Source organism: Rhineura floridana, chromosome 6 (assembly GCF_030035675.1).
Source record: "Rhineura floridana isolate rRhiFlo1 chromosome 6, rRhiFlo1.hap2, whole genome shotgun sequence".
Taxonomy (NCBI): Eukaryota; Metazoa; Chordata; class Lepidosauria; order Squamata; family Rhineuridae; genus Rhineura; species Rhineura floridana.
The window spans coordinates 115,841,203-115,859,452 of record NC_084485.1 but is presented as its reverse complement, the minus strand read 5'-3'; the positions used below and the strand labels follow the sequence as shown (position 1 = coordinate 115,859,452).

At 42.2% G+C, this 18,250-nt stretch overlaps 1 protein-coding gene across 1 annotated transcript in view; it reads left to right on the top strand.

Annotated features, from left to right (window-relative positions):
• COL24A1 (collagen type XXIV alpha 1 chain) overlaps positions 1-18,250 on the top strand; it is a 333,005-nt gene that overhangs the window by 188,920 nt on the left and 125,835 nt on the right. Inside the window, exons 29-31 of the mRNA XM_061633547.1 lie at positions 14,610-14,663; positions 15,132-15,176; positions 15,292-15,336. Coding sequence (XP_061489531.1) covers positions 14,610-14,663; positions 15,132-15,176; positions 15,292-15,336 — 144 coding nt within the window. The remainder of the gene's footprint in view (positions 1-14,609; positions 14,664-15,131; positions 15,177-15,291; positions 15,337-18,250) is intronic.

Below are 18,250 nucleotides of genomic sequence, written 5' to 3'. Positions count from 1 at the left end.
TATCCCAAGCATTGGAAGTTTTCCAATTTTTCTACAATGGCCAACACTTTCAGTTTTGGGCCCTTCCCTTTGGGTTGACATCAGTCCCAAAGGCATTTACAAAGATCATGGTTCCTCTGGTGGCACATCTCTGCCTCCAGGACATCCATATATATCCCTACCTGGATTATTTACTGATTCGCTGCCCATCCAGACAGAGGGCTATTCGAGATCTTCAATTTACCCTGGATTGCCTACAAGACCATGGCTTTCTAGTGAATTTTCAAAAAAGTCACCTACATCCAACTCAAACCCTGACTCACCTGGGGGCCTTTCTGGACACTACCGAAGGCACAATTTCACTTTTACATGACAGAATTCAAAGCATCAGAGTGGCGACCCTTCTCCTATCATGCTCCAAGCATGCAGATCTCATGTTTCTAGCAAGGGTTCTGGATCTCCTGGTATCAACTTCACAAGTGATGCCATGGGCCAAGCACCATTCTCACAAGTTTCAGTGGTCTCTCCTACCTGTTCAGGATGCCATTGCTGCCAGGCAATATATCCAGTTTTGTATTTCTCCAGACCTCCAGAAAGCAATGACCTGGTGGACCAGCACCATCCACAGAAAGGCCATCCTTTCAGAGATCCGATGCAGGTTTCCCTCACCACAGACACCAGTCTCCTAGGTGGGTGCACACTGCCAAGGCCATTTCTTGCTGGTCTTTGGCCAAAAGAATTATGAGTATCAACTTGTTTCAGCTCAGGGCAGCACATTTTGCCCTGCAGTTCTTCATACCTCGAGTCTACTTCTCCCATGTTCTTATCAGAACTGACAATAATACTGTGAAAGCTCATACCAACAAGGGGGTGGGCGAGGTTGATGGAGCTGTAGGCAGAGAATTGTCTTCTCCTGAACTGGGCAGAACTCTATCTCTCTTCCCTAACTGCTGAATACATCAGCAGCTCCTTGAACATCCAAGCCAACTGGTTGAGTCGCAGAATGATAGACCCAGGAGAATGGATGCTGAACTGCACAGCAGTATTCCGCCAAATCAGATCTGACCTTGGGTGACCCCTAGTGGACCTCTTCACCTCTCCGGAGAATCATCAGCTCAAAAGGTTCTTCTCAAGGTTCCACTCTCCCAAAGCGGAAGAGATGGATGTTCTATTGACTCCTTGGCCTCCAGGGCTACTATAAGCATTTCCTCCAATGCCAGTTCTTCCTTGAGTGCTTTGCAAGATCAAGAAGGAAAAGACCACAGTGATTCTTGTGGTACCATTCTGGCCTTGGTGCCCTTGGATATCGGACAAATGTCCTCCTGCGGTGCATAGATATCTATCTTGGGACCTCCACAAGGTGAACAGGGCCTTACAGAAGCCACCCTTTGAGCCCTTCAGCAAGGTTTCCCTTAGACTTCTGTCACTGAAAGTCTTTTTTCTTGTGGAGATAACATCTGCCCATAGAATTTCAGAATTAAATGCATTAGGGGCTAGGCACCTTTGTATTTTTCATTCAGACAGAGTGATCCTCCGTACGGACCCCTCCGTTCTCCCTAAGGAGAACTAGATTTCCCACTTTTTGCCCTAATCCTACCCACCCCCTTGAACAAGCATAGGATTCGCTTTATGTAAGGAGAGCGCTCAAAATTTACATTTCTGCAGCAAAAGCCCTTAGACAAAAGCCCTCTCTCTTTATCTCTTTCCACCCGGCCTCCTTGGGGAAGAGGGTCACTTCTACACTCTCAAGATGGATTAGAGCATGTATAGCACTTGCCTGTGAGATACAGAAATTGCCAGTCCCAGCTAGAATTATGGCCCATTCTGCAAGAGCTGCTGCCACCGCTGCAACTCTGTCAGCCAATGCTCCATTGGAGAAGATCTGCAGAGCGGCCACTTGGGCATTGCCCAGTTCATTCATCATGCACTATAAAATCGACATACATGCTTTGGCAGAAGCTGCCTTTGGCTGAAGGGTCCTACAGTGAGTTCTCTCTGTTGGATGGACAGCCTTTTACGTATGCCCACCCTACATGGGAAGCTTTAGAACATCCCAAGCTGATGAGTTTCTCCAGCAACACGAGAAAGAACTGTTGGTTCCCTACCAGGAAAGTAGTTCTGTGTTGCTGGACAGAAACTCATCAGCCCTACCCTATGGCTATCCTTCCTTTTTTTGTTTATCCAATGTTTTCTCATGTGAGTCTAGCATAAAGGGAAGTAGGTTGTTGTCCTTCGCTATTGCACAGTTGTTTTTCCTTTGACCTGTTCAAGCTTGGTGAGGACGCAAACTGAGGAATGCTAGGAGCGACCTACTTCCCTCAAGCCTTTCCTGCCTGCAGCCACAAGGTGGAGCTATAACCCAAGCTGATGAGTTTCTGTCCAGCAATACAGAACTACCTTTCAGGTAGGAAACCCAACAGTTCTATTCAGAAAGCTTCCTTACATGTTTATGAAGCATTTTATAAATTTACAAAAGTTAGTCCATTGTACAGTAAATATGTTACCAAGTTAAGGATTCAATCTCACTGACTTCAATAAGAAAGTTATACATATTGTTCTCAGCACCTCTCCACAAATGCTTGACTATGGTTGCATTGTAAATATGCTCTTACTCTGTTTCAAAACCTGTGTTTTTGTATTGCTGTTGCTATGATACAAGAGTAACATTGAATGTTTGAGAAAACAAGCTCCACATTAGTTTTTAACTTCTTAGTTATAGCATTAACTATTTTGTTGTTTTTACACCTTTTGGCATCCACTTGTTGACTGTATCCTTAACATCCTTTTTTCTTATGAAACAAAAAATATGCCAGTCATTTCATTTCCAGTGTTCTTACGAAATTTTCTATTAACATGACCTTTACATAGCCCATTATGTAAGATAACACACTCTCTGGATGGAGGAGGAGTGAGGCAGAAGGCCATTACCTTTTCCTTTCCCTGGTCCTCACATCTTCTCCACCAGTGAGTGGGGAAGGGGTGACTGGCTGGAGCTATGTGCTCCCCCCCCCCAAAAAAATGCCCCACCTAGAAATGTGGCTGCTCCGCCTAATAAGGAGGGCTGGCTGCAGGACTCTCTCAAGGTCTATGATATTGACACACTAATTATGGTTTGACTGATGCTTATCAAACAGTTGTGTAAGTGCTAGTGCTGTTTCATTATTTGCTCAGTTTGCATGTAACACTAATCCAATCCTTGTTTACAGCTTGTGGTTTGTCTGGAGTGAAACAAACCATGAACCCAGGTTCAGATGACACGCTAAATCAAACTGTGGCTTAGCTCACAGCAACAGCAGGACTGGATGAGGAGCAAAGTGGCTGCATTCTCCTCTCTGGGATCATATGCACTTACGCATTCGTGCTAAATTATGGTTTGGCTTAATGTTAAGTGCAAACTGGGTCATACTATCCTCAATATGAGAAAGCGATGAAGAACTGAACTCATGTAGTCATTAAGAACTTTTGAAGACTGTAGGAACTTGAATGAGCCAAAAGATTTGCAATTCATGTAGGAAGTGTAGCGGAAAAGCTTATTGGTCACTCTGAAGTTATGTAAGCTGAACAGGATCAAAAGGCTTGAATTCATTAAGTTTTATTTGTTTTCAGTGCTATTGCTTCCTAGTCAGCTAGACCAGTACAGTGCATATTAATGAGCCTCTACAGAGCTGAGCACATAGGAGCTCATATTAACATTCAGAGTTGGTATCCAAACTGTAAGAACCACCTGACCTCCCATAGTATACACAGAGTATACAGGGAGTATAGGAAATAAGCTACAGAGCTGGATTATTGCTATGCATCTTCCCAGGTAAATAGGCTTTAACAGGTATGGCATGCAACACTGTGTTGCATTGTATCCCACTCCCCAAGAGAAGTGCACCTGTTTAGGCCTCTTGAAGAGGGCGGATTCGGGAATGGGGAAGGGATGATTATATATTTTCTTCTTCGTCTTGAGGCTTTAACCTATGATGCTAAACAGTGCTCACAAATCTGTTTAAAGGTGCCTCTTCTTTTTTCTCTTACTCTGAAATATCCCTTTATAATGTGTGTATGTGGGGGCAGTTTTTAACCTCATGGCATGCATCCTCCAAAACATAATCCACAAAACTGTCAGGGTTTGAGCAAGCCAATTCTTTCTTTCCACTTGACACCTTTTTGCCTTCTCTACTGTCACTCTAATAATCTGTGTCTCAGCTGCTATCATCCATCAACAAATGGTCTGCCTGGCTCCTTTAGACCAGAACTAATCTCCCATCAGCCCCAGCCATCATGGCCAATGGTGAAGAATGATGGGAGTTTGTTGAGCCATTTTGAGTATATATATATTTAATACATTGAACATAGATGAAAATTATATATATATCTCACATCCTTCATTTCATTAGAAATAAATAAAATGACCATTATTTTTAATTACGTTACAAATTAATATGCTTCAACATATCTTGAGGGTCATTTAAGTGTGTAGAAATCTCTCTCTTATTTTTAGTGCCCCTATTTAACTTCTAGACATTCAAACTCAGGAGTTCACTTTATTAGAAGGAAAAAGTGAGTTCCAGCAAGCCAGCTATGCTGTCTTACTAAGACACCCTATTCCAGCTTTCACCAACTTGTTATCCTCAAGATGTTGTCACACTCCAGTTCCATCAGCCCTAGGCAGCACAGCCAATGATCAGGGATTATGGAAGTTGTAGTCCAACATAATCTGGAGGGCAACAAGTTGGTGAAGGCTATCTATTCCTTTATGTCCTAATCTCCTTTTTTTTCTCCTGCAACACATGCTCAACATTCTGTGACCATTGGGAATGGTCCACTCTCATTGGGCTGTTTTGGGGAGTGTTTGCCCCCTAAGGTTTCTCCCCCCCTAAAGAGTATTTGTACTTCTGCAAGGCTTGAGGTTTCTCTGGGTGTTTCAAACCTTACTTCAGCTGCAAATTCACTGTCAGCTTTAGGCAGCCAATTATCTCTCAGCCCCTCATGTGCAATTTAGGGACAATAATGTCAATCTACAGAGTTGTAGTAACTTTGTAGATTGACATTATTTTCAGTAATGAGATCATATATGCCCCTCTTAAAACTCTAGAAGTTCTGCATAAATGCTGCATCTGAGTGTTCAATATCCTGTTACTTTTCTTTGAAACAGAACTGAATCGATGCCACGGGGTAAGGCAGACAGTAGCTGTAGTTTGGCAAAGTAACACTTTCATCTATTTTGTTTATATGGAATCATACAGTAGACAGCCCAGTCCAAGTAACCACAGCCAAATAGCTTATTCTGTCCATTGTGCACTCACTGAAATGGGGAATGCCAGCAGTGAGTCACAGTGTGCTATTTATAGAAATTCTACTACTCTGCTTTTATAGGGAAGTCCACTCTGAATGTAGTTCTTTGGCATGTTGTATAACTGAGGAATTTATACTCAAATTCAAACTTCATATAACCCTTGGTGTATATACCAGCTTGTTTATCATACAGAAACAAATGTTTACAGTCTCTTCCCATTGTACCCAACAAAATATTAAAATATAACTATACCTGTGATTGTAGAGAGCCAGTGTGGTGTAGTGGTTAAGGTGTTGGACTACGACCTGAGAAACCAGGGTTCGAATCCCCACATAGCCATGAAGCTCACTGGGTGACCTTGGGCCAGTCACTGCCTCTCAGCCTCAGAGGAAGGCAATGGTAAACCCCCTCTGAATACCACTTACCATGAAAACCCCATTCATAGGGTCGCCATAAGTCGGGATCGACTTGAAGGCAGTTCATTTCCATTTTTGCTGAGTCATAGTAACGATCAAGACAGAGTCTACAACTTTGCTGAGCCACAGTAACATCAAAGGGATATATGAGCCAGCTTGCTGAGGTGGCCTAGAAGACTTAAGACCGGCAGGAAACGAGAACATCACCCCCAAGGAAAAAGAGTCGGCTGCTTTGTTGCTGTTGGATCGCCTCTCCACCTTTACCACCTTCTTTGGGGTGGGGGGGTTGTGTTAATGTGGGTGCTTGCCTGGGTGAGGGAAGCCACATTGGGGCATGTGTCAAGGGAGTGATGGGGGAAGGGTGGGAGGCCAATGTATAGCGAGGCTGGGCAGCAGATGCTGGTGGGGAGCTAGGGGCAGGCCATGTCAGAGAAGAGGAATCAGGAAGAGATGCATAATATCTGTCCCTCGTTCCAGGCCTGTCCAGAGCCAACAGACAGCTAGGGGTGGCCAGTCTCCATACTCTGACCTTCGATTACTGCTGTGCAATGCCACGTCTGTAGCCCAAAAAACATCCCTCATCCATGGTAAGATTTTGGATGAGGGGGCAGACCTGGCATGTATTACGGAAACCTGGCTGGATGATGCAGCTGCTCCTATCTTGACTGCCATGTGCCCGGCTGGGTTTTCATATGCACAGCAGCTGAGGGTCGGTAGTCGGGGAGGGGGAGTGGCAGTTATTTATCGAAAGTCTTTGGTTTTCACCAGACCTCCTCTCTGTGAGACCAGGGTGGCAGATTACATGTACTGGAGGTTGGGCCTAAAGGGCAGTCTAGGGATTCTGCTCGTGTACCATCCACCCCGCTGCACGACGGACTCCCTGGCCGAGGTGCTAGAAGTGGTCTCAGATGTACGGGCGCAGTCCCCAAACCTTTTGGTATTGGGGGACTTCAGTGTGCATTCGGAGGCCACTCTCACTGGGGCACCTCGGGACTTCTTGGAAACCATGGCTTCCTGGGAGCTGCACCTTATTTCTATGGGGCCCACCCATGTAGCCAGGCATGCACTTGACCTTGTGTTTGTCTCGGGAGAGGAGGGAATACTTCCATCATACCCTTGTCATGGTCAGACCACTATTTGGTGAAGGTAGACTTTTCGATGCCACAAACCCTCCGTGGGGGTGGAGGACCCATTAAGATAGTCCGCCCCAGGCGTTTGATGGATCCTGATGGATTCCTGAACGCGCTTGGGGATTTGGAGCAGGCACACAGCCACTCGGCTGATGCCCTGTTGGAAGGTTGGAATACCGCAATCACCGGAGCATTAGACCGGGTGGCTCCGAAACGCCCTCTCCCCCTGAATAGAACTCAGACGGCACTGTGGTTTACCCCACGGTTGCGAATTCTGAGGCGGGAGGTGAGACGGCTAGAGCGCCGGTGGCGGAAGTCTCGCTCTGATGACGATCGAACATGTTAGAGCTGTGGCAGCAACCTATCATGTGGCAATAAGGGCAGCAAAAAGAGATTTTTATGCTGCCTCTATTGCATCTGCAGAGTGCTGTCCCAGGAGACTGTTCCAAGTGGTCCGGAGCCTGGTCGGTGCAGTTGCTCCGGAACCAATGGAACATGATAAGGTCACCTGTGACGAATTTGCCAAGCACTTCACGGAGAAAATTGATTGTATCAAAAGTGCTATTCTGTATGCTGTGGATACAGTGAGTGAGCCAGAGGTGACCAGTGCTGCTCTGGTGGTGTGGGATAGGTTCCAGCTTCTTCCTTCTGATGAAGTGGACAAGGTGCTTTCAACCTTAAAGCCAACCACCTGCTTACTTGATCCTTGCCCATCATGGCTCATTATGAGCTGTAAAGATAAACTGGGTGAGGGGATCAAGCTGGTGGTAAATGCTTCACTTGAACAGGGAGTAATGCCATCAGCGCTCAAGGAGGCAATAATAAAACCACTCTTAAAGAAGTGCTCCTTGGACCCTCGAGATTTGAATAACTTCCGCCCAGTTTCAAACTTGCCATTCTTAGGCAAGGCCATTGAGCGGGTGGTGGCAAAGCAGTTGCAAGCGCACTTGGAGGAAGCAGATTATCTGGATCCATTTCAATCGGGTTTCAGGCCTGGACATAGGACTGAAACAGCATTGGTCGCCTTGGTAGATGATATGAGGAGGGCATGGGATAGGGGTGAAGGCACCTTCCTTGTCCTCCTCGATCTCTCAGTGGCTTTTGATACCGTTGACCATGCTATCCTCTTGGACCGCCTGGAGAGGTTAGGCGTGGGAGGCACTGTATTGCAGTGGTTCCACTCCTTCCTCTCCGGTAGGTACCAAAGAGTAGCATTGGAGGAGGAGGTTTCGGACCCTTGGCCTGTCACTTGCGGGGTGCCACAGGGTTCCATCCTCTCTCCGATGTTGTTTAACATCTATATTAAGCCGCTGGGGGCGATCATCAGGAGATTTGGGCTGCAGTGTCATCAGTATGCGGATGACACGCAGCTCTATCTCTCATTTAAATCTTCACCAAGGTTGGCTGTAGAAACCCTGTCCAAGTGCCTGGAGTCGGTGAGTGGCTGGATGGGGAGGAATAAGCTGAAACTGAATCCAGACAAAAGCGAGGTACTGTTTGTGGGAGACAAGGGAAGGTTGGGGGATATAGACCTGGTGCTTAATGGGGTTTGTTTGCCTCTAAAAGACCAGGTCCGCAGCCTGGGGGTCATCCTTGATTCCCAGCTGTCAGTGGAGGCTCAGGTTTCGGCTGTGAGCTGGGCGGCGCTGTATCAACTCCATCTGATACGGAGGCTACGCCCCTACTTTCCCAACCATCTGCTCCCACCAGTAGTACATGCCCTGGTCACCTCTCGCCTAGACTACTGTAATGCGCTTTACGTGGGGTTACCCTTGAAAACGGTCCGGAAGTTGCAACTGGTACAGAATGCAGCGGCTCGTCTGATCAAAGGCAGCCGCTGGCAGGACCATATCACTCCAGTGTTAATGAAGTTGCACTGGATACCGGTTGCTTACCGAGCCCAATTCAAGGTGTTGGTTTTAACCTTTAAATCCCTGTACGGTTTTGGACCAGTCTATCTGAAGGAGCGCCTCCAGCATCGGCAGGGATGCCGCTGAACAAGATCAGCCTCAGAAGACCTTCTCTCGATCCCACCGGTTAAAACAGCTAGGCTGGTGAGGACCAGAGGGAGGGCCTTTTCAATAGTGGCCCCCACCCTATGGAACTCTCTCCCAAATGATCTCCGCCATGCCCCTTCTATGATGAGCTTCCGCCGGACTTTGAAGACTTGGCATTTCCGGCAGGCCTTTGGAATGGGTTAAGTTTTACTGTTGGGTTCTTAAATTTTAATTTTTAATGTTCAATGTATTTATCTTGTACGTCGCCCAGAGTGGCTGGTCAACCAGCCAGATGGGCGACTAATAATAATAATAATAATAATAATAATAATAATAAATTTTTACCTGTGATTGTGGGTCCTGGTGACATTTCGGAGAACTGCTTTGGAATGTCTCTTCTCCTTCTTGGCAGAGAATTGCCAGGCAGTGGTGATGTCTGATAGTTCATACAGCAGCATGTTCCCTCTAGGGAGGGTCCATAATATTATGTCTAACTGCCTTTCTTCTTTAGTGTGGATATTAACCAGTGGGAGAGAGTATGCAGAAACCTGTAACCGGTATGCTGTTTGACATCCAGCATTTTCTCTCTTTCCTTTTAATCCATTCCATGTTCTGCTGCCCTTGGGCGCATAATACATTTTTGCATAATAAATGAGCATTTGTTTCTTATCTGGTGTACACTGTTTGCACATCTCCCTGAAGGCTGCATTTCTTTGGAAATACCACTTTTTTCTGTTATACAAGGCATAATATTTTGAACCAGGGAAAATATTATGCTTACTACATAATACAGTCATTGTAGTTATGACTGTTTAAGATGTGGTTATGCATTTCTAACTCATGAATTTTTGTTGTTTTGTTATTGTTGTTACTAGCCTTTGGAGGATGTATACTTCCTTGCTATATTACAAGCATGGAACAGCAATGCCATCCCATTTTGTGAGCCTTTTATTTATATTAAATTCTATATTTTATATTAAATAGTACTGGCCACATTGTTGTTTTAAATGGCAGATGGGAGAAAGCAGCATGCTATAATATGCATGCACAACATCTGTCTTACTCTCCCCCATCTTTTATGCATAGATAGCATACAGCCCTACTGGCATTAAAAAGGTCTTGAGGGAATATTGTGGGAGAGCTGAAGTACAGTTGGTGTACAGTTTGACTGTTCATAATGGCTGGTTTTATTAATGTGGATATTTTGGAAATTTTGTGTTGTATTTTTGTTTCATTATTATTGGAAGCTTTATTTTTAATATGTTATTGTGTAGGCTGCCTTGAGAAAGTTTTACTCATAAAGGTGCCTGATAAATATTTTTTTTTTTCAATAATTTTTATTCAGATTTTCATAAAACATACAAGACAAAATCATAAAACATTCAAAGACAAAAAACAAAATCAAAAATAGTTAAACAAAAAGAAAAAAAGAAAAAAAAAACAAAAATAAAAAATAAAGAGTAAAATATTGACTTCCCATTTGTCAAAGATCAAATCAGTTATAAGTCTATAATATATAACAATCCTGTCTCTTAAGTCATATTATAAAATCACTTTCCTCCAGTAGTTATCTTACTTAATCATCAAATCTCATAAACATTACTTTATTCTTTCCACAAAAAGTCAAAGAGAGGTTTCAATTCTTTAAGAAATATATCTATCAATTTTTTTTTCCAGATAAGCATATCGATTAATCCATCTCATTACTAATTATGATAATCTTATTGTCATAACCATAGTCAAAATAAACATTTCAATTAATCCATCACATCAGAATCTGTTAGGTTCAATAATTTCAGTAGCCATTGTTCTATTATCTCTATTAGTTCCATTTTCCATCTTCCATCTTCAGTAATCCTGCCAAGTCCAGTAATTTCAATATCCAATCTTCCATTATCAGTATTCCATAATAATCTTGCTGTCAAAGCCATAGTCATATAGTAAGAGTCTGATGGGGATTACCTCTATCCCAAATATTTTCTTGCCATCCATTCTGAATAGGTTGCTGAAATACTGCTGTAAAATCATATCTCTGTTCTTTTTTTCAAAATACACTGGGTCATCTCTTAAAAGTTTTTCCATTGTCACATGGCTGCAGATAATTCCATAGATTTTCTCTATATTGGGCTCCATCACATCATTCCAGTCCAGAAGATTATCCATGCCATTGATAACTTTATCTCTAGAATCTTCATTCATTTCTTCAGAGATAACATTGAGTTCCAAACAATAGATTTTATTTCTAAAGTCCATAGACTCCAAATCTTGTTCCTGTTCCACGTTGGTTCCAATCTCCGGGATCTCCTCTCTCACAGGGACCCCTATTCCAGTCTCCAGGGTCGCCTCTCTCACAGGGACCCCTGTTCCAATCTCCGGGGTCTCCTCTCTCACAGGGACCCCTTCCAGGGTCACCTCTCTCACAGGGACCCTTATATCTTTAATCTCCTGCTTCATTTTACTCAATTCAATTTTCATTATCTCAATCTCATCCATTATTTTCTGAAACATAGTTATTTCCAGATTTTCAGCCACTTTCTTAATTGCCATTTTAAAAGAAAAATATAGGAAAACCACTTCTTATTTCAGCAACAATTGGGTTAATACTCCAAACTTGGTGACATCACAGTATAAACAGAGCAGACAGCCTTATCTCTCCAATAGTTAAGTAAACAAAATGCAGTTCCCAGGATCGAAACAATTAATGGCAATCGTCAAGAAACAGATTCGTCAAAATAAAATAGACCAAAAAGAGAGTAGTCTCAAAACAGTATAATATTTTTCAAAATAAAAATCTGGAATAGAAATCCCTCTTCTGTGTATATCTTTAGAATGCAAATCCAGGACAGCTTTTTGCAACAAAAACAGAGATAAGCTATTAATTAGTGCGTAGCAGAGAGAAGTTATGGCTCCCCAGTGAGATGTCAAAAACTGATCAATCTGGCAAATCTCTTTTAAACAGCAACAATTTAAGTCAAGTAAAAGAAAAATATAGAAAGAAGGGTGCTTGCCTGTTAGTGCGTTCTCTCTTAGAAGATAAGGTGAACGTTCGCTTTATCAGATAGAGCTTGCTGTTAAAAATCCGTCCCACCTTCGTCGGCTGGACCTCGTCCCATAAATTAATGAGATCTGGTCGTCCCAACAAAAATAGGCTTTGAGGTTAATCTCTTCGTTTCTCCCTACCCGGGAGAAGTTTAATCAGTCAAAAAAAAAAGAAAAAACTGACTGATATATCTGAATAAGCTTCTTTTGAGGCAGGAGCCCGTCTCAAAAGCAGGCACAGGCTAAGTCACCCTTCCCGGAAGTCCCTGATAAATATTTTTAAATACAAAATAATTAAAATTAATCATGCGTGGAAAAGTCTTCATTATTACTCAGCATATGAGAGTAATCATGGTATTGATGCAGAAGAGCAAGTTAAAACAAGATCAGATGAGGAGGACTTTAGTCCACAAAAGCTTCTGATACAGTACAATCTGTAAATCTGTTTGTCTTTGCCCTAAGACTCTTCACTATGCTTGCTGTTGTAGATTTGCATAACTACCTAAGCCTATGAATTCTCTGTTAGGCGTAAGTGGTCTTTTAATCTGAGAACTCTGGTAGCAGAGCTCATTTCCAGTGGCACCAGGGCAACCTCTAGCCTAACAGAAACCTCATTTCCCTAGTTTTTCATCCCCAGAGGGTTACACTAGTCATTTGTGTTTGTTTAGGAGAAACTGATTGCACAAACTCTCCAGCCCTCTTCAGGCATTAAAGCTGTGCGTGGACAATGTGAGTCAAAAAGGGCTGAGGCCCATCCCTATCACTGTGTGCTTCCTGTCAGCTTTTCCATATGTGACTTCTACAGTGGATAGCCTTTTCTCCTCATGAGGCTCCCCATGAAATTACACACTGCACGAGGAGCCTTCTTAGGTACAAAAGGCTGTCCACTGCAGGATTTACAGTACAACATCAGGAAGCCAACATGAGGTGCGCAACAACAGGAACAGGGCTATAGCTGTGGCCCCACAGTCCTTTTCAACTCATGATACCTATTCACAGCTGTAATAACTGAAGAAGGTTACAGAAAGACTACCAAAAAAAAGTTGACAATAGTGAGAGGGGCTGTAAAATGCTTTTCTTACCAGGTTTCAGACAAGTTATTTGCAACTCCTCTATGAGGAAAGGTTACAACCATTGGGACTTTTTGGTTTAGAGAAAAGGCAAGTAAGAAGTGCCACAATAGAGGTGTATAAAATTATGCATGGTGTGGAGAAAGTGAACAGAGAAATGTTTTTCTCCCTCTCTCATAACACTAGAACTTGTGGACAAGCAATGAAGCTGAATGTTGGAAGATTCAGGACAGACAAAATAAAGTACTTCTTCCCACAGCACATAATTAAACTATGGTATTTGCTCCCACAGGAGGCAGCGATAGCTACCAACTTGGACAGCTGTAAAAGAGGGTTAGATGAATCCATTGAGGATAAAGCTATCAGTGGCGGCTAGCCACAATGGCTATGTTCTACCACCACTGTCTGAGGAAGTATGCCTCTGAACACCAGTTGCTTGGTATCACAAGTGAAGAGTACTGTTGTGTTCATGTTCTGCTTGTAGGCTTCACTTAAGCACCTGACTGGCCACTGTGAAAACAGGATGCTGGATTGGATGGGCCTATGGCCTGATCCAGCAGACTCTTCTTATATACTTATGTCCTTAAACCAGAGGTTGGAAAAGTTACTTTTTTGAACTACAACTCCCATCAGCCCCAGCAAGCATGGCCACTGGATTGGGCTGATGAGAGTTGTAGTTCAAAAAAGTAACTTTTCCAAGCTCTGCCTTAAACACATCTCACTGGAACTATATTAGATATTTTATAGATTTTTTTTAGTGTTTTGTTGTTTGTCACCCTGGGCTCCTTCTGCTAGGAAGGGTGAGATAGAAATTTAATAAATAAATAAAGAGTTGCAGGCCTATGACATCACAAGGCTCTGCTTTGGAAGTCTCAGGCTCTGGGATGCTGTCAACCTTATCACCAGTCAGTTCAGTACAAAAGTGGGGGAGAGCCATTCTTACCAATGTTGCTTTTTCACTTAACATACTTGGAAAAATCAGATATGATCTTTCAGCCAGATCATAACCATGCTTAGTCAATACTAGGGATGGACAAAACTGTCAATATCATTTTTCTCATTTTTCCAGTGTAAGATCAGTTTTCCTCCACATTTCCACATCAGTTTATTTTTTAAAAAAGGTCCTCATGAAAATTCATCACCATTTTAGTGTGAATTTCTGCTAATATATACATGTTTGTATGCAATTTTGCTTAACGTACATATTTTTGCAAAACCATTTTCTCTAATTAATGCATTTTTGTTTTAGTTTTTGCTAATATAGGCATTTTTATGCACTCTTTACTGCATATGCATTTTTATACATATTACTTGGTTATATTGCAAAATTTGGACAAGTGTGAATTTCCAAGCATGGCCGTGGTTTGCTTCTCATATTGTTTCAGAGTGTGCCAATTAGGTAGGTTTGCCTTTAAACGAGGACTGAATCAAATTTCTCCTCCATCCCTATTCAGGACTAACTCCCTCTGATTTCAGTGGGCTTTACATAGGGTCACAACCCTTATGTTATTTGTAAAATGCCAACAGCAAAACAATGTGTTTCCATGAAAATGTTAAAGAGAGTAATCACTCAGAATGTTGACAAATGAGAGAGACCTATTTCCCTAACACGTGTCCACACACACACGCGCACACACATGCAAAAGTCCTGAAATGGCTTTTTATATACTAGTAATTTTCTTTTTAATTTGTAGGGACCAAGAGGCCATGATGGTCCTACAGGAGACCAAGGGACACAAGGAATTAAGGTAATATTTATTCTTTCTTGCACTTGAGAAAGTTTGTCAGGATGCTGTTAGAAGGTGAATGAAAGATAAACCCTCTTCTGTTGAGATGTTAACTCCAACTCTGTGTTGTTCCTTTATTCTGTATTTTGTTGTTATTCATTCTAGACATTAGTCTATCTTTAATTGTCAGCTTTTCTGAGAGCTTTTTTAGGAAGTGGTGTACACATTTTTAAATACATAAATAAACAAATAATGGAGGTACTCTGCATTTCTCTCTCTCTCTCTCTCTCTCTGTGTGTGTGTGTGTGTGTGTATATATCTATATCTATATCGATCGATCGATATAGATAGATAGATATAGATAGATAGATAGATAGATATGATGACAAAAGGCCCATATTTTGAGGTTTAAAAGAAGAACTGAAGAGATTGTCAACTTTCCTTGTAAATTTACAATAAATTGGCTCAATATTGCTTTCTTTTCTTCAGGGAGAGAGTGGTGATACAGGGAAAAAAGGCATCCCTGGACTCATTGTACGTGCCAGAGAAGTTGTGTTCTTTCACAATTTACATTTACCATTTTAATTGTAGCCAGACATTTCTTTGAAATATTTTTGACGCTAGTGTTTTCTTAATTTTCTTTGAATAGGGCAAAGCTGGTAACCCTGGAGAAAGGGGTAGCCCAGGAGCAGCAGTAAGTGCCTCATTCTTAATGCAGAGGAATTCTTTGTAACACCATTGTACCCAGAACCTAATTCTGTGTGCTTACATTATTTTATATCTTTCATCTGAGCGCTTCAGTTAATCAATTACAATCCATCGAAGCTTCCCTTTTATATTGTCTTTGCTTCTGAAGACAGAAAACTTGTTATTTGTGGAGACTGTTTGTGTGTCTGTGTCTGTGTGTATAATACAAAGCAGTTGCTGGTGGCTTCAGATGGAGCAGAGGAAAGGCAGGAGTGTAGGAGGCTATTTAACTGTTTCCTTGCCATCTGTTAATCCACTCAAAACTCCCAACAACTCTTTTCCCTAAGGGGTCAAAATTTGGAGCAGCATATCTCTCCCAACCTCATGGGAGAAAAGCAGCTTGAGGAGGGCAAGTCTAAGCAAATAAGCATCTGAAGGACAGAGTTAAGCAACCCCTTCTCCCTCCTACCAATTCCTTGCTCAAACTGAAGCTACCTATTGCTGTTTTGCAATGTAAAAGAAAGCCTGGGAAGAGAATCATGACGCTGTTCTTAAACAGAGTTCAAATGGTTTGATTGAAATCAAAAGGAAAATAATTGAGCAACTGAGGAAATACATCCTAGGTATCTCATATTAAGAGAGAGTGTGTGTTATCTTTCCATAAGAGTTGATTTAGAATATGTTGTAAAAGTTGGGTGGAAGTAGTGGCAGATGGGAAGAATTGCTTTTTCACTGATTGAATAGATGCCAGAATGGCAAACAAGAATCAGTGCAGGTGAATGCACTGGGACAACAAGGAATCCCACCTATAAGTATACATGGATAGGGTCTAGATCTAAATGGGCTGTTGAGTCTTCTGAAGAGAGAGATTCCACCATGCCCTGCTTGTCAACACCTGTGGCTAGGGTTGCCAGGTTCAGGGCCTGAGACTGATCCTGTATCTTTAGGAGAAGAGAAAGTCAGCCAAGTGTAGGTGTTCTTGCAACACAGTAATGGGAAAAACCACAAGGTAGAATTCTCCCTTCCCCTGCACAACTTTTAAAGATACAGAAGACCTCCAGGTTGCCAGGCCCAGCCTCCAAGGGGTCTTCTGTATCTTTAAAAGTTGTGCAGGGGGGAGGGAGAATTCCACCTTGTGGTTTTTCCCATTACAGTGTTGCAAGAACACCTGCAACTTGGCTGACTTTCCCTTCTCCTAATGATACAGGATCCGTCTCAGGCCCTGAACTTGGCAACCCTACCTGTGGCTGATCCCTGTTGGAGACAGAATGCTGGAACATGCTCTGATCCAACAAGGTAGCTTGTATGTTCTGATTTCAACCCCCAAAATTACCTTTCCTAAAAGAATATGGTAAAAACATACATGGAAATTTGCAATTTTCTTGGAGAATTATTTTGAAAAGATGAGAGAACTTGGAAAGCATACACATTTTTAGAGGGAAATAAAAATTCAGGGAGACCCACAATTATTTGGAAAAACCAGAGATGTTGGCAACATGCTGCTATATATTGGTAGTATTGATTAACAGTGCAGTTGACCTGCTTGACATATTTGACTGCTGTTTTCTTTTTGTTTATGTTTAATTTGGAAATCTGCTGCCCCCTTCGTTTTGCTTTCCAAAGTATCACAACAATGATCTTTATTGTATTCGTTTCAAGAATGTCTGAAATACACAGTTTACTAGAAAATAGAAGATACACGAAAACACATTGGGGAAATTTTCAGAATGATAAGAGAAGGACATTTTTGGCCCATTCTTTGGGATATTACTGCTTTCATATTGAACTTCTTTTTAGAATAAGATGTAAAATCAAGCAACAGTATACGATAGGCATAACAGATTTGATTAAACAACGTTTGCCAAAAACACTATTTGCCCTTTTATTTTCAGTTATCATGACATCTGCCCTGGACTCCTACCGGGAGAAAGGGTGGGATATAAATCAAATAAATAAACAAATCCTATTCAGTACTATTGCACAGTAGTCCTATATAGTTTTCAGTTGACTAGAGCAGTTAGAGCAAACATGCCTGTTCTATTTTTCCTGCCTATCACTGATCCCTGGTCCTGTATCCTACTTGATCACTTTCCTGTCCTGTCTTGAAGCTTCAGCTGAGACTCCATATCCTATCTGTCCTGATGCCTGTGCATTCAGTCTCGAGAGTTTCAGGTTGCTCACCTGCCTTTCTGCAGCCCTTCCTGAATTCTGGTCCTGCTCTGCCTGCCTTTCCTGAGAGGCCAGTACCAGTCTATCTTTCCAAAGGCCTGTGATAAAACAACAACAGCTGAACCATATTTTTATCTCCTGTGCCTGAGATTAAGCCTCTAATTCATAAGCTTTGGTCTGGACCTTGCCAGCATACTCTTGATGCTGCTCAAGAATGCTTAAAGGACAGACAGTTTTAAACCCAAATACTCCTGTTATAAATTAGCTTGTTTTCTCCTGACTTTTCTACCTACATACATATTTTTCAAATGGTCTGGTATGACCCTGACATTGCCGACTTTCCCCCCTCTATTTGGAAGTTCAAGAGCTTGTAAGTGCTTCCACTCACCATGTTGACCACGGATATAGAAAAGCACCCTTTCATTTGGAATCTGCTTTGCCTCTCTCTTTCTCCTTCTCCATATTGTTACTGTTGAAACACAGTAAAATACAATAAAAACATGGAAATACACAAAAAGCAGCAAAATATGTTAGAACAGCATAAAAACAAAACATAATAGTCAAGATAAAGTAGATCAAGTTAAAGTCAAACTCCTTTGTCTGGTGCCAAACTGACATCAAGCAGGGACCAGGTGAGCCTTCCTGGAGAGAGCATTCCACAGTCAGCGCGCTGCAGCTAAAAAGGCCCTTTGTACACAATTCAATTACAGCGGAGCTGGCTGGGTATATCTTGAAGAATAAAAAAACTTGCA